Source organism: Lactuca serriola, chromosome 6, assembly GCF_051521515.1.
Source record: "Lactuca serriola cultivar US96UC23 chromosome 6, Lser_US96UC23_V15, whole genome shotgun sequence".
Classification (NCBI taxonomy): domain Eukaryota; kingdom Viridiplantae; phylum Streptophyta; class Magnoliopsida; order Asterales; family Asteraceae; genus Lactuca; species Lactuca serriola.
In genome coordinates, this window is record NC_136413.1 from 195,081,749 (window position 1) to 195,099,030 (window position 17,282).

General features: G+C 34.1%; 2 protein-coding genes across 3 annotated transcripts; one reads left to right on the forward strand and one right to left on the reverse strand.

Annotated features, from left to right (window-relative positions):
- Positions 1-1,190: 1,190 nt before the first annotated feature.
- Positions 1,191-3,667, forward strand: LOC145057706 (uncharacterized). 2 transcript variants are annotated; one of them, XM_079005581.1, is made up of 6 exons: positions 1,191-1,741; positions 2,080-2,291; positions 2,374-2,575; positions 2,864-2,949; positions 3,079-3,170; positions 3,266-3,667. In XM_079005581.1, exons 1-6 carry the CDS (start codon positions 1,478-1,480, stop codon positions 3,490-3,492), a joined length of 1,083 nt encoding a protein of 360 aa, XP_078861707.1. In that variant the 5' UTR covers positions 1,191-1,477; the 3' UTR covers positions 3,493-3,667. The 2 variants fall into 2 exon arrangements, with proteins under 2 accessions (XP_078861707.1, XP_078861708.1); XM_079005582.1 differs by having other exon boundaries at positions 1,194-1,735.
- Positions 3,668-5,073: 1,406 nt separating this feature from the next.
- On the reverse strand, positions 5,074-7,077 carry LOC145057708 (protein DEHYDRATION-INDUCED 19-like). The gene is made up of 5 exons (XM_079005583.1): positions 6,795-7,077; positions 6,120-6,262; positions 5,913-5,990; positions 5,463-5,761; positions 5,074-5,347 (listed from the first exon to the last, which is right to left on the reverse strand). Exons 1-5 carry the CDS (start codon positions 6,868-6,870, stop codon positions 5,236-5,238), a joined length of 708 nt encoding a protein of 235 aa, XP_078861709.1. The 5' UTR covers positions 6,871-7,077; the 3' UTR covers positions 5,074-5,235.
- Positions 7,078-17,282: the final 10,205 nt, after the last annotated feature.

The window sequence follows — 17,282 nt, forward strand, 5'->3', positions numbered from 1 at the left end:
ATTCAACCATGTTTGCATATAATTTCAGAAGAAGAAAAAAACACAAAAGAAAATGCTTACCATGGGAGTTATAGAGTGTGAAGGTCGACGCAAGTGGACGAGTATCGGAGGAACTTACTGGCAGAGGGTGGAGGACGAAGTGCGGCTGATAATGTTGGTGATTTTAGTGTCATCATGTCATTTTAAGTAATTGGAACTAACATGTGAGCTAAGGGGCTTCATGATTTGTACTCTAATATATGTACGGGGTTGTGCGGAGTGCACGCATGTATAAGGTCGAGTCAGAAGTCGATTCAACGACTAGTCGGGGGTCCAAGGGCAACGCCCCTAGCGGGGTCCAAGGGGCAGAATTTTGCATGTGGGAACACAATGGAAAACTCAATTTCTTGAGGGTGATTATGGTAAAACTAACGAAACTCGTTAGTTTTGGTAACCCTAATCCGGATTAATATTACTTGCTTCCAAAGCAACTAATAACGGCCCCCAACCCTAATGAAACCCTAATCATGTTTAATATATAAACAACTCTTCCTTTCCAGAAGGGGGACGTTCTTTAGCTCTCGTTTTTCATCACACATTCACAGAATCCTTTAGCATATTAGTTTATGTTTTCTGTGCCTAGAAACGTAAGTGTCCACTTGGATTATCCTAGGCTGAATTTCTTGTAACCCAGGCATAGGGTAGAAATATCAGTTCGGAAAGTGATATCACGATCCAAGTTCGTATCCAGATCTCCACCACAAACCCTAAATTTCCCAACAGATAAATGGCGATGATGCTCGTCTCCTTTAAGTGACAAAACAACTGAAGGCGTAGAAAGGGTTAGAAAAGGAAATAAAGGTTTTAGTCTTCTGTCAACATCTTTTTTAGAAGGACCCAGTAACAGGCATTAGGACCAAGTAAGAAGGTAAGAGTGTCGATATCAAACTCACTTATTGGACCGAGTAAGAGGTAACCTCTTACCAGACCCGATAAGAAGTAAATCAAATAGTAAGTTGAAAAAGTTGATCATAATCTATGAAAGTCCTTTTCCGATGCTCTTTTCCATGTGAAGTTAATGTTTAATCGGTTTTGTTTCCTCTTTCTCCATACACCAAACACCTTAACAAAGTCACGTACTATTCTTTTTAAGTTGAAACTTGTGTGTAGAGAAATAGCCAAGGGACCATTTTTGTAAATTGCTTTGTCCAAAATTTGAAGCAGCCTAAAGACCCAAATCTCTCTTTCAAAAACCCTAACAATAGAGTTTCATAAAACTTCGATCTCGGTATAAACCTTGCTGACTTCCATTACTTCGAAACATCTTCAATTCAAGTAAAGAAAGCTCTATCAATTTCATCCAAAAACCTTTCATACATACATACATATAATCATTTCATACATAAACGCATATACCTATATATATTCTGTATTGGCTCTGGTGATCATCATTTCGAAAACCTTTCAAGTTTCTGTGTTCTAGTTATAATTTGCGGATATGTCGAATTCGAGTCGGAGTAGGCTACGGAAGGACAGATTTTACAGCCCGCCTGCGATGAGAAGGTACAATCAGCAACAGCAACAGCAACAGCAGCGGCAGCAGGAACAGCAAGCAGAACACCCAAAACATCAAGCGAAGAAGGAGAAATCGGAGTCTTCGGTGAGTCGGGGTAGTAATAGTACTCTACCGATGACTAATTTGGACCGATTCATGAAGCATACTACACCAATTGTTACTGCCCAGCATTTCCCTAAGGTAATTGTAAGCATCCGAATCACTAAATCGCCATTTCTTGTACCATTTCTTGATGTTATACTATATGCGTAAATGGTAATCATTAATCAACCAAATATGCATTTTCTGTAATGGAATTACGTGTTCTGTTTTCACTTTTTGTGAATCTGTGTAAACCCTTTTCAAATTCAACAAGTCCATTGTTCTTGGTGTCCTTTCCAAAACTGTGAATTAAGACATATGAAATTCTTACTTGTTTTCTACGCTATTGATTAGGGAAAAAGATTGAAAGAGTATTATATCTTTTTAGTAAGATCATTTTCTATTTTTTTGGTGTTGATTTATGGTGATTTTGAGATATGTAGAGCAGCATGAAGGGATGGAGGAATGATGAAGATGATTATCACCCATACTTTTTGCTTGGTGATCTTTGGGAATCTTTTAAGGAATGGAGTGCATATGGAGTTGGAGTTCCTCTTTTGTTAAATGAACAAGACTCTGTTGTTCAATACTATGCACCATCTTTATCAGCCATTCAACTGTATGTTGATCCTGCATCATCTACAACCACCATAAGGTACATCAATGGCAATGTGCTTTCACTTTATTTCTAATTTAGTTTTTAAATTTTGACATTTTGTTTTATTTAATATTTACAGACGACCAGGTGAGGATAGTGACTGTGAGTCATCTAGAACAACTAGCAGTGATGAGAGCTATGAAGCGGCTGCCCGAGGACCCCGGGCAGCTGAAAATGTTGATTCTGCTGCCCGGAGTTTGAATAAACTCATGCTTAGAGATGATTTGTTTGAATATTTTGAACGCGCATCACCCTTTCAACGTGCTCCTTTAGCAACCAAGGCGAGTCTTTCAACCATGCAAAATTGAAATTACCAATTTGCCCTTAATTTAAGATTTACCAATTTTCCTTTAATTGTCATTAAAATAACAATTTTTTTTTTATTCCTTTTACGTTACAAAATAGTGAAGTAGTACTACACAATTTTATTCCTTTTACTATCATTAAATATCAATTAACATGTAAATGCGCATTTTATGCAACAACATTTCATTTATGACCAAAAAAATATGCAATAAGATGGTTGACTTTTTGTTGACTTACAAAATGTTTTGGGTTTGGTTTTACAGATATCAGATCTTGAATCCATATTTCCAGAACTAAATACATACAGGAGCTGTGATCTAACTCAGTCAAGTTGGCTTTCTGTTGCTTGGTAAAATTCTTTTATCATTTTTAATTTCTATTTTTTTCTGTTTGGTTAAAACTCTATAAATTTCATGGCATATAGATGACGTGTCTTTTTAGAGTTATATAATTCATTAATTTGAATTTTATTTTGTAGGTATCCAATATATAGAATACCCGTGGGTCCATCTCTCCAAAATGTGGATACAAGTTTCTTGACTTACCATTCCTTGTCAACACCATTAAAAAGTAAAATTCCTCTTTTACCCTCCGTACACGTTTATGTTTATTACAAAAAACAAAGTTTTACTTACTATGTTGAAATGTTGTGATTGACTATTCAGGTACAAACGGTTCATTGACAGCTAGGCAGGTTCATGAAGGCCAAATGCCATGTCAGCTTTCGTTACCGATTTTTGGGCTCTCTGTCTACAAGTTCAAGAATTCTGACTGGACCATAAATGGGGCCCACGGGACTGAGAAAATCAACTCACTCATTCACTCAACCGAGAATTGGCTCCGAAATTTGGATGTATATCATCCCGATTACGAGTTTTTTAAAAACCACTAAAAAACCGTATAAATTGATTGATATGGTAATTTTGAATGTTATACTAGATTTCTTGTTTTTGTTAAGGTTTCGTTGAATGATGAAACTTTTTGTATTTGGTTTGCTAGAGGCTTGTACAGACTTGATTGTAACTAATGTGTTTTTTTTTTCTAAAATAGAAACTAATTGAGATTTATGATTTGTGTAAGTTATAAGCTTGTTAGAAGATTGAAATATTGTTTTGCATAAATAAGCATTTAGCCAAAATTTCCCTACAGTAAATATGGTTGTATGTTTTGTTTTAAAAACCATTTTGTTAAATAATTTTAGAGAACTGAAATGCTTTTGCAATAAATAAATATTTATCCCATTTTTAGTTATATATTGAGAATAGAAAGTTTTACTAGTTATATTTATATTTAAGTTCATTCAAAAAGTAGGTTACAAAAAGAACAATAGACACCATTAATGATCAAAAAGTATAAGTCATTTGGAGTAAATACCACCAATGTCTTAAAAACCCGGTTGAACATTAAACCCGAGACAAGAGCAGTTCAATAAGGACCAGCTTTAACGGTTTATTCAAAAACGGTTAATAGAACCGGTTTATTGGACTTATATAGTTTGATTTTACTTAGCCCATTAAGAACAATATATTTCCAAAGATAATAAAATATTTTCAGAGTGTATATAACTCAAAGGTCAATGCACACAACTGTCGGATGTAGAAAATTCTTGGTTGAATCAACCGTCGGGAACCGGTCACCAAACCAGTTCAATTAAAAAACCGTTTTTTAAGACATTGCATACCACAGACCCTTCCGTGGTGTACATGACAACAACCACGATCCGTGAACACCACCCCGATGGGTTGTGATTAGTTGTGGTCATGATGATTTGTAGTGTGCTGCACAAATAACCACATCTCTCTCTCTCTCTCTTCCATTTTAAATGATTAAAAAAGTAAGGATATATGGAATAGTGAGTTCAACCGAATGTGGTTGTGTGATGATAAGGTGACATGTGGTTGTGTGACGATGAGGTGACACTCATCGTATTTATGATTAGTGGTGGATACTTTAAAAGGCTTAATAGTTGTAGAAATATAAAAGTTTGATATATAATTTGAAGTGTTGGAGTTAAATGATGTTCGACACCACTCTTGTCAGGTTAATTTTGTAAAATAATGAACTAACAAAATGTCTAATTTAGTTTCTTTTTCTAAGTTTTAATACTAAAGTTTATGGCTTTATTTTTACTTTCATTTATAAAATATAACATAAAATAAAAATACTTTTTTAACATGTTATTGTTTACATGGATATCAATTAGTTGAATTTGACATCAACTGAAGATTTTATATTTCATAATTACTTGGGTATAAATATTGTTAATAACCAACTTAAGATATCTATTTTAATACCTTATAAAATAATATTTTTTCGATAACGACGAGGCATTCTCGTCTTTTTCAAAGTTAAAAAATCAAGAGTGACTTCCTGACCCATCATCTTTTTTATTGGGACAAAAAAATTTGAGTTATTATCCAATTGACATTAGCCCAACTATGTCAAATACATATGTCAAACACATTGCAACATGTTATATCATGGTCATGTCGTCATGTTCTATTAAACTGAAATAGAAAAGTTTGCACATAACGATTTAAAGCAAACTTATATAACCTATATCTAAAATACATTACAAGGCTTTAACTTTTTAAGAATTCGTCTGTTTTTTCCTAAAATACCCCTGATAACTTACTTATAAACCATCATCAAGGAAACTAGAAAACAGTAGGCCTTGAACAAACTCACTTCGCCTAGCCTTCTCCTCTTGATCCTTGTCCGAAAGTGGACCCCGCTGCTGTTTACTCCTAAAACAATCAAAAGTGCGTATGTTACCCAAAAAAAAAAAGACAAAGTGTTTCTTTGTTAAATTGTACTTTATGTATTAAGCACAAAAGTAGGATATGCTATAATAGGTGATACCTTCGCAACAAATCCTTGTGGGTGTTTTCCGCCATTGACTTTGCTGACGTGGCGGCATGAGGTTGAGCAGTTGGTGGTGGTGGTGGTGGTGGTTGATCAACATCAAGTAATGATGGTGTGTTGGAAATGAAAGAAGATAACCATTGTTCAGGCTCAGATGATGATGATGATGATGACTGAAGTCCAAAAAGAGAGTGAAGATTTCCTTCCCGAAATTCTTTCTTTAAAATCGAAAGGGTTGAGTTGGTGTTTGTGTGGGTGTGGGTCCCACCTCTACGAAACCTTCTCTTGCGTTGAACGTAATCTTTAGTCAAGGAATAGCAATGTATTTTCTACATATTTACAAAATTAACCCTCAATGATATATAGAACTACTCACGAGTCACGAGTATCGATTGTGATTAAAAAGTAAAGAGATATGAAAGGAATTCGATTAAAAAAAAAGGATATCTTTAGAAGGCTCCCATGTTGCATTGTCATATGACTAACTAAATCCATACCAACCCTTTTAGCACACACCGGGCATATCTGCATTTACAGTATTAAAAATAAAATTTATTAGTGCAAATATTCCATTGAAATAGACAATATACCATTTATGATTGCAAATAACAAGGAATAAAGAGTTTTTTTATTTTTTGAAAGAAAAAGTGATACCCCATTTTTTGCTTCAAGTGTATGCTCTTCATCAATATGACAACAAAGACCAACAATGTCGAAATCCTCTGCACAAAATGGGCACAAAAACTCTGGCCTTGGCTCCTCATCACCCTCAAATTCATCCACAAGATGAAATGTTTCTGTAAAAGAAATAGCAATGTACTATCATTTATTTGTGTATTATACTTTCAATGTTTTTAAAAACAAACTGTTAAAATGTTTCAGAGTATATTTTTCCAAAGTAGCTTCTAAAAACACTGAAAGTTGCTTTATTATTTTATCATCATCATCATCATCTATAGATGTTAGGTTTATTTATTTATTATACTCGGTAGAAATTCAATGAGAGTATTCTGAAATATAATAAACATGTTCCATAAAGTACACCTTTTGGTAAAGTTCTGAAAACGAATATGCGAAAAGAATAATAGCTCACTGAAGTATGAATGTATGATTTTATTTTTTTTTTATTTAAAATATGCAAATACATCGATTAATTTGTTTCTATATCCATATTGAAAAATACCAATTGTAACTCAAAAGCTTCGATAATGTTAACTAAGTACAAATTAACTCAAAATTCCAACGACTCAAAAGCATATTCCTGAAATTCAATCTGTTTTTGCAAATAATTTCAAGGAAAACAGAGGATGATTGGAAAACACGACGAACCTGAGCGAGATTGGTAACTTCCGCGTCTTGAAGAAGAATTAGATGTAGAGAGACGAGTCCATGAATCTGAGTCCATTTTTTCTCGATCTTAGAAAATAAATCTCGAAATAAAGCAACAATGACAAGAAATTCTTCAAAAGATTATGAGCAGCCGTGTATTGATTGAGCTTTTTATGGTCTGGATGTTGTATAGGTTTTCTCAGATTGCGAAAGTGATGTAATTTCGAAGAAAGAGGAGAGAGAAAGACACCAGAGGAACTCTCCACCAAACTACCCAGCTAATGGTGTACATATGTCTGTGTTATGCTATTACCCCTTTATGTATATAGATATTTCACAATTGGTCCTCAATATAGGGTAATTGGTTTAACCATGATAATTTTGGTTCGGGTCTAAGGTAGCAAACTTAAATTCGGGTATACCCAAAAATGAAGAGTTTTCATATATTTATTTATTCTTGAATTAGATTATATATATCAACTGATCATGCACTGAAACGAGAGACAGTTCCAGAATGGATAGTTATTGTAGGAAGTCGTTACATAACCAAAAATGCTATAGTCTTTTTTATTACCAAATTCATAAGAAAGATATACATAGACGTTGCGGGTAACCGAGCAATAAGCTGTGTTACAACCCTTTTTTGGATGGCAAAAATAATTCTTTTAAAAACAACATCTATAGATCTTGGAGTCATAATATAACTATGCATGACCCGTTGAACTCTATTGAGTAACTCCACAACTTCTGGCACAAGAAAACTGAAAGTATCAATTGCAAAGGGTATAAACGTTCAAGATTCTTCATATTATAGACCCATGGCTTAAGTCTATTCATTTATTTTGTACTAGATGTAAAACTCATGTATTACATTGATTCATTTAAAGAAAAAATTAAATATGAAATTCTAAACATTTAAAAGTTTGAATTTATAAAAAAAAAAATTAGAAAAATATGGAATTATTAAAATTAATATGTTTTTTTAATTTAAACAAATAATTTAGATAAATAAACAAAGGAAACTAATGAGGCTTTAATTTAGAAATTTTAAAATTAAAAAGAAAGTCAATTAATGAAATTGATATGTATTTATTGTTATATTTATTATAATTATTACAATTTAAATATTAGGTGAAATTTGATAAAATGAAAAAAAAAAAAAAAAAAAAAAAAAAAAAAAAAAAAAACCACAAAATGTCATGTGGAAAAAATTTAATTGAAAATAACCACAAAATGACATGTGGTCAAATCAATGAGAGTGTGACATGTGACAAAAAGATTTTCATTTATTAGAGTAGAAGAAAGATTAAGGTATGTAATACTTTTATATCAACAAGGCTTTCATTAATTAATATCATAATATGTATTCGACAAAGTTGCGATAGTATTATGTTTATGAAATTCAAAAAAGATGTATCTAGCATTGATTTATATATATGACATGAAAATATATCCCAAAACGTGATTTTAGTTCTGAGGAAAAATTCTCGAGTATTTCTACAACATACCCAACCTGACCCGAAATACAATTACCTGAAACCCAAATATCCAAATAGTAATTCAGTTATATTTTTAATGAAAAAAAATATGATTAACCCGGTCCAAACTAACCGAAGAAGGTTCTGGAGTTGAGCTTCATGGAATTGGAAAACTGCAAAAGGGTAAAAATGAAAAAGAATAGCATAATTTTTTGGTTAATTAGTAAGGTGAATGTGAAGAATAGCAATGGTTTTTGGAAGTTGGTTGCTAATTTTAGTTGTCATGACAAGTTGAGATTGCTGGATTTGGTTTGTTTAGTTCTGATCCTAAAAGAAAAAAAATGATAATAGTGATGTTGGTGGGTTAAAGGAATATGTCGAGGGGTTTGAACTTTGAAGGTGTTACAAAGATTTAAAGTTTTTGAAGTTGTTGGGTTAAAGCTTCATATAGTAACTGTTGGATTTGGATTCACTGATTTGAATTTGGTTTGGGTGAATTTTAATGGTTATGGTACTGATGGGCCAAATACGCCGAGTTTTCTTCTTTCAAAGGTACGTGGGCAGAAAAAAGTTTTTTTTATATATTGTATGGTGCTAGACGTGGGCAAAAAAAACCGGTTCACGACCCGAACCGGTATCGGAACCGAAAACCAGTTAACCACTGAACCGGTCCAGCCTCTAAGCGAACCCACGCTAGACCGAACCGGCAGATCATACCAATTCGAGTATTTGACCGTTGGGCCCAGTTTGGAACCGGTCTGATGAACCGGTTTTTCGAGGAAAGATATGGCCGTTTTTTTTTTTTGTTTTTTCCTACCAGCTATATAGCCATTTGAGGGTGTGTATGGCTCGATTTTGGCTCCTATTTGTCCATATTAACCATTCCTTATAGTATATATATGTATGAGATGTTTAGCTCTCAAGTTTAGCTTAACCAAACGTCAAAAAACCTCGATGGCAGGGTTTTACCACCAAGAAGAACAAAACTCATCCCTTTGTCGGTGGAAATATGCATTTGTTTGAAATGTTACCTCAATGGCGTGGAACGAATACAAGACGTTGAACTACTAGAGGGCAAACCGTTGCATGTTGAACAACAAGTACATGACGAAGAAGTAGCCATGGGATTGTCGGTGTCCCTCACCCTACAAGAGCTCGAGTACGAGAGAGCATTGCACGATGATATGGCGGATGAAGAATAAATCCAAAGAACAATGACTACGACTAGGAATAAAGACTAAGATGACGACGATGTTTTATATTTTATGTCTTTATGTGTGAAGATGTATTAGTTTGATAATTTAGATGCTTTATGTTTTTATGTTTGAAGTTGTATTATGTATTTCTATATAAAAACACAAAACAAGTTCGAAAAAAACCGGTTTGTATAGGTCTATATGGTACTATTAAGTTAACAAAGAAAAGTGGTGGGCTAAAATTCAAAATTGTAATGAATTTAAAGATGGGTAATTTGTGTGCGCGTGAAGATGGGCTGATATTTAAGTAAAATGGTGAAAGAGTTTAACGAGGTATTCTACTTTGGTTCCATTAATTGGAATTGGATTTAGGTTCGGATTGGTCGGACTTTGGAAGTCTAAACCGGTTAAATCCGGCATCAGTTTGGTTTCACGGTTTGTATTTTATTTACAATTTGGCTTGCGGCTTCAAATTTTCGAAACCGTGATGAACGGTTTGGCATAAAAAATTTCAAACCGTATAAAATTGGACCGGACCATAGGATATATATATATATATATATATATATATATATATATATATATAATTTTATTATATGTAATTATATATAGTTTTATTATATATTAATTTATAGATATATGATTATCAAGATAAACAAACATTGCAGCCCAATCTTTATGTTGTGAGTGAAGACCAACCCTTGTTTGACAGGCTTTTTTTTTTTTTTTGAAAAAATTGCGCCCAAATATTTATATAATGAGCTCGACTCAAATAAGCTTAAAATGTTTCATGAAAGTAAACCGGAGTCAAACCGTTAGTCAGGGGCGTAGCCAATATAGAACAAGAGTAAGCATTGGCCCACCCACACAAAATTAAAGTTACATATATATGGTATGTATAATATATATTTTTGTTAAATAAAAGGAATTACGATTGTTATATGGCTTATTCCATTCAAAACTTGAAATTAATAGAAGAGAATATATAGTTGCCTATGTCGATTAGACTCCATTTTAGATTACTTTAATGATGTAATACAACATCGTATGCAACTTAGGTAAAAATACATATATACTTATATTTTGTTATTGTTTGAAGAATTTTACCACTCGTTTATATTTTTTATATTATTTGGCCTACCCTAAAACAAAATCCTAGCTACGCCGTTGTCGTTAGTAACGGTTCGGTTTCATTCGGTTTTAATTTTCAATGGTTCTGCTTCGATTTTCGATTTACAAAAACCGTACTAATAGTTTGGCTTCGGTTTGACATAAAATCTGAAAAAACCGGAGCGTAAACACCCCTAGGTTTTAGTACATGATTAGGTGTTTGTCCATAGTACGTTGCGGCAACGGTAATGTATTTGATGAATGATGGTTTGCATGTGTTAAATATTTACGGAGTATTTAGAAAACATGTAGCAACTATACCGAAAGTTACATAAAACAAATTTACAAAAATGACAATGCTATAAAAAATAAAAATAAATAAATAAACAATGACCAAAAATGAAAATCAAAACGCAATGACTAAAGTGGGACAAAAGAAAATGTTTCGACACTTCAATTTAGATAAATAAATAAAAGACAGAAATATATACAAAATTCATGTCGAAATGTAAAAAAACTCGAATTTATATCGACATGTACATAAAAATAACTATGATTTTTTTAAGGTAACGAACGGAAGTTTAAAATTTCAAAAACGTATTATATGTAACTCAACTCATATGTAGAGAACATACATAAAAATAATAACGAAAACTTAAAAAAATACGTCGAAACGTAGATAAACTCAAATTTATACTGACACATACATAAAAAAAACCAACTATTTATAATTTATGCAAAGTGTGTTCTGATTGGAATAAATGAAGTACGTTGCTATTTTGAGACCTTGGGAGAAAAACATGATAGTGTAAAAGTAAACACTAACGTGTAACTCTATCGTGGACTGCATGGATGGTTTTTAGATCGTGTAACCTTGTCGAGGAGTCTTCAACACAAATAGTGATCCATAAATTCTTCGAGATAATTACACGATCGTGTTTTTGCTTTTTTCATGCGACGTGGATTTTAATCTTTGGTTAAGAAATCTTCCATCCAAACTCCAGCTTTAATCAACAATGCTCTCATGAAGCTCTAATGTTTCCTCATATCTTGAAAGATCTTTATGCTAAAAAAAATCCTGCTTTTAAGCTTTTAATCAACAATGCTCTCGTGAAGCTCTAATGCTTCCTTTAGTGCTTCCTCACATGAAAGATCTTTATGATAAAAAAAATGTTATGAAGTGATATTTCTACAACCTTTTGAAACTAAAATTATTTTTTTAAGACATTAAATATTTTTAGGATCGATTTCCACAAATGATATTATTACTTTTAAAAGGTGATTTAAATGTTTTTAATAGATAAAACCAAAAAAGGGTGTTTCACTAACAACACCCATAAGGTATGGACGACACCTATCACATCATAATAATAATAATAATAATAATAATAATAATAATAATAATAATAATATTAATATTAATAAATAAATAAATAAATAAATAACAATAATTAAAGTTTTAACTATTTAGACTTGTTGTCCTTTAAATACTACTTAAGTGATGAGTTTCTCAAGCCCATTTTTCTTACCATGAAAGCCAAACACTCATTATTAATTAATTTGATATTTTAATTAACTAAAGATTTTATTTAATTTAATAAATAAACTATTTATCTATTTATTTTATTTTTTGACTAATAAATAATAAGCAATTTGTTATTTAACTATTCTAATAAAAAAATAAATATATTATAAATATTATTATTATTTCATTTATAATGATTTTTAATATGCAACCGCGTAAGTTTCCATCCAGTCAACAATACATTTTTTTTTTTGCATATTATTCCAACAACTAAAAATAAATGTAAAATAACTAAAGTAAATTCAATAATAAAAAACACTTTTGTTTTGCTACGACTTTTCTAATTATATGATCAATCCACATCTAATTATTTATGATGTGTTTTATTTAATTTGTTAATGAAAACTACTAACAAGCTCTAGTAAGTTCGTTTTTACTAAATTAATTAGTTAAAACAAACTCTTCAATTAAGTTTAACTTTTTAGTAACCTAATTAAACAAACTCTTAACCAAGTGAGAAAAACAACATTATGATATGTGTAAAATTCTCAACAATATTCAATACTTCTCATAAGCGCGAAAGCATAAAAATATGTAATATTTGTATTTCAGGGACTATACTCTTATGTTTATTCAATGAAAATGTGTGAAGTGTTTTGTCCTGCCATGGAGTTGAGCATTGTTTACCACGATGTGGTTGTTAGATGATGTCACAATGTGGTGTATTGTTTATCATGGCATGGCGCCGCTGTGTGTACAAAACCTTAAGTTTCAAGCTTTGGGTTCTTTATAAGGAATATGGAGGCTAGGTTTTCGACCACCCCCAGCCTCCATCATGAAACGTCCCAAAAATATGATCCAAAAAATTTATTTTTAATTTAATACAACAATATTCCAAAACATTATCCATATAACCCAAGTGAAAATAAGTGTATCAAACATCATATAAATCATAGTAATATCTCAAAAGTGGAAACTCTGTGGTGTGTGCGATGCAGTCATCCCGAGCTCTTCCCTTTGGAATCGGAAGTACCTGAAACATAAAGTGAAAATCGTAAGCACAAAGCTTAGTGAATTCCCCAAGATACCGCATACCAAACATAAAACACACAACGAGCCCCGCCCAAAAAGTATAACGGGCCGCGTTGTAACATCCTGATTCCCATGTAAAATATTTAATTAAATTATATTCATTTTGACAGGGCAACTTAACGAGTTGGAGGCCCCAACTCGCCGAGTAGATATTGAGATAGTCGCGTGATTTTTAGAGTCTACTCGACGAGTTGAGGGGACCCAACTCGACGAGTAGGAGTTGAGTGTGAAAACCCTAATTTTCAGGGTTTGCACCCAATTTAAAAGACCTTAAGTCCTTTACCCCGCCTCCCTCATCACCTTTAACACGTTGAGAGAAACCCTAATCGAGTGATTATCATCTGTGAGAAGGGAGAGGGAGATGGAGAGAGAGAGAGAGAGGCTAATATTGTATGTTTTAGTGCATCCTTGGAAGGAGTTTGAGGAGCAAAAGGCTTGGAACGAGAAGGAGCCCTTGGATCCAGTATTCTTTCAGTGCTAGCTGTCATTGGAGGTAAAAAGCTATTACCTTGACCACTTGTGCGTTAGATCTCTCCATTAGGGAGTTTATGGCCATTTCCATCTTCTCTTTAAGTCCTTTAGTTGTTTGAGCACGCCTTGAAGACGAGACTTCAGATCTGGACAATACTAGGTCCCTTAGGCTTAAGATTCAAGCTTTATCAAGCTATTGGCCAAATTTCATGCATTAAACCCTTTATTGAGCTTTGGGTTGGCAAACTTAGCCCTGGATGTCATGCATGGATGTAAAGATTGCAGCTTTACGTGGTATTTCAGCATTAGAAGGTTAGATCTAGAGTATGAGGACTTAGTTCTGCTTAAAAATGTCTGAATGAGAGAATGGAGTGAAGGGACTCGACAAGTTGGTTAGGGTTTCCCCCAATGGTTTGGACGTGTTGCAAACTCGGCGAGTTGAGTTAGATTTTCCCGATTTTTTAGAGAAACGAAGGAATTCGACGAGTCGCATAGATACACTCGACGAGATGGGTCAATATGGACTGTTGACTCAAGTGTTGAATTCTGTTGACTTTTAGGGTTTGGTCAAGTTATGGGTTATGGAGACCATGGAGGGGTAAAATGGTCTTTTACCCTTCCTGAGAGTTAGAAAAGGGGTTAGTTTAACATCTTTGCAAGTTGTTGTTATAAATTGTTAATTAGAGATGATTATGATATGTAGGCGGAGTCTAGACCGATCGTTGAGTACGAGACCTACTTGCTTACTTACGAGGTGAGTCTTCTCACTATACTTACTTGAGTGCGACCGGAGGGTCTTATGTGCTTATACTGAGTTATGTGATATACTATGCATTTTGTTGTGACTTATGTTGTATATTATTATGTGCCTTATTGAGTTATTCTGTCTTTGTGGGACCAGAGGGTCTTCACTAAGATACAGGACTGGAGGGTCCAACCCGAGCTGTGAGACCGGAGGGTCTTCACTGAGACACATGACTGGAGGGTCCTTATCGATATATAGCCATGAGATGCTAGTTATTTGTGTGTGGTATTTTGGGGAACTCACTAAGCTTCGTGCTTACAATGTTGTGTGAAATGTGTTTCAGGTATCTCTCAGGATCACGGGAAGGTGCCTACTTGATTATACACACCGGCTTGAGATTATGTTTTGAGGATTCTGGGATATTGTCAAACATTATGTTGTCTTGTGTTTTGAACAAAATATACATTTGGGTTTTGAGAAATGTGAGATTGTGTTTTATGTGGTTTTAAAAATGAAAATTTTATTTGAAAATTTAGAGTGTTACACCTACCCTAACTCGCATAACGGACCCCGTCCAATGAGTATAACAGGCCTCGCCCTAACTCGTATAACGGGACCCACCCACATAAAATTCATACTACATAACAAGTAATGACATACAGGATAATTATCGGGCCCCGCTCAGTAAGCATACAAGCACATATACATACTAGTGTCACACTGACAATGAGTTTTCTAACATATCAGATTATGGGTCGGCATTGGTGCCTTCAACCCGCTATACATGGTGAGGAAACTCACCTCGACTGCTGAGTCTCACTGTATAAAAATCCCTAGCTGCTGGTCCAACGAATCTCTGACTAATCATACCAAAACAACACCCAATTAACACTTGGGTTCCAAACCATAACCATAAGTCCAACAGTACATACTTAGGGTAAAAAGACCATTTTACCCCTCACCTAGCTTGGCCCAAGACTAAGGCCCAACTCAAAATCTAAAAGGCCCAAAACCAAATAATCATCCGAAGCCCACTCCCAAACCCTCTCATGGGACTTACCCTAAATCCCATGTAACACCCATAAAATTTATGCCAAATTTAAACTTTTAATACTAACAAAAGAGTCAAATAGTAATTGTTTTTACAAAACATTTCCAATCCATTTATCATCAGAGTGTCCCAAAATAGATCATGAGGATGAGGAGCGGTACGGTCACGCCTTCGCCTTCCCTCGCTCTCCTGAAGTACCTGAAACAATAAACTGAAACTGTAAGCCCGAGGGCTTAGTGAGCTACCCCCAAAATACCAATACCACATTGACAGAACCATAGCCATAACGATCAATCAAAACAACATACATACTAGGCCATCGGCCGGACCGGTCTGCCCTACTAGGCCAACAGTCTATCTGAATCTATCCCAAGCCTTCGGCATGACTGGTCCGCCGCGTGGGCCTACAGTCTCCCCGGACCGCTCTGAGGGTGTGTTGGCCTTCAGCACAAAGCAGGACCGCCTCAACCCAGCCATCAAGTAACTAACCATGTATGCATACTATCATATATTGGCATGTTCACATAGCAAACATATCTATCTCATTGACCATCAATCGTAGAGTTTCACTCATAGCTAGTGTATCGACCTAACAAGTCACTAACATACCAATCCTCACAGGCCATATAAGCATAACATACTATCTATCTTGATTCCAATCCAACATATCAGAATCTTATGCATAGGGGTGTTCGTTTGGATGGATCGGTTTGATCCGATCCAATCAAGTGAATCCAAATTGATTTTGGTTTTCAAAACTTGGATCCGAATAGTCCAAACTAAATTTAAATCAAATCCGATCCAATCCAATTACAATTCGGTTGGATCGGTTTTTATAATTCGGTTTTCAAAAACCGAAACATTTTAAAACGACAAATAATTATAATATTATTAGACTTTACACAAAAAGCAAAAACAAATTACTTAGTTGTGATTTGAAATTTGTAAACAACTAATAAGAATATATATTATAGTTAAATATTTTATAGATAGAAAACTTTTAAGTGAAAATACATATTAATGTTTTTTTATCTGGTGAAACATTCTTATTTGAAAAAATAAATTACAAAATTAATAAAAAACTATAGGTATATATTATAAATAGATAAATAATAAATGTTTATTCGGTTTTTTTGGACTATTCGCTTCTTATTTTATAAACCAAAACTAATCCAAAATAATAATTCGGTTTTGTTGAAAACCAATCCAAAAATCCGAATATCCGAACCGAATTGTCCAATCCAAATTGTCCAATTGGATAATTCGGTTTTATCCGAATAGTGAACAGTCTTACTTATGCAGCATACCATAACTACCAAGCTCTAGTATAACGACCATCCTAAGCAGGATAAATTCTAGCAAAGCAATAACATAACACCCATCCTAAACCAGGATGTAATCTAACATGGCAATATCAAGACAACCATCCTGACCCAGGATGTAAACCATAAAAGGCCGGCCTTGGTGCCGTAGACCCTATCGATATAGTGAGGATAACTCATCTCGCAGATGTCGATAGAAATGCGAACTCCAACTATCGGATCACTTGACACCGGCTCCACCACCTATAACCATAGCACAATATACTCATAAGTTCTTACTCTTATGAGACACCCCATAACCTACTAGTCAATCCCTGATCAAGGTCAAAGTCCTTGGTCAAGGTCAATAGTTCATGTTGACCTCAACTCGCCGAGTACACTCGGCGGCTCGCCGAGTCTTTGAAGCACACACCAAATCGCCGAGTCATCGGGGTGACTCGTCGAGTTCCTTCGAATCCTGATCAGGTCTCAAGACCACCCGTCGAGTTTCCTCCTTGC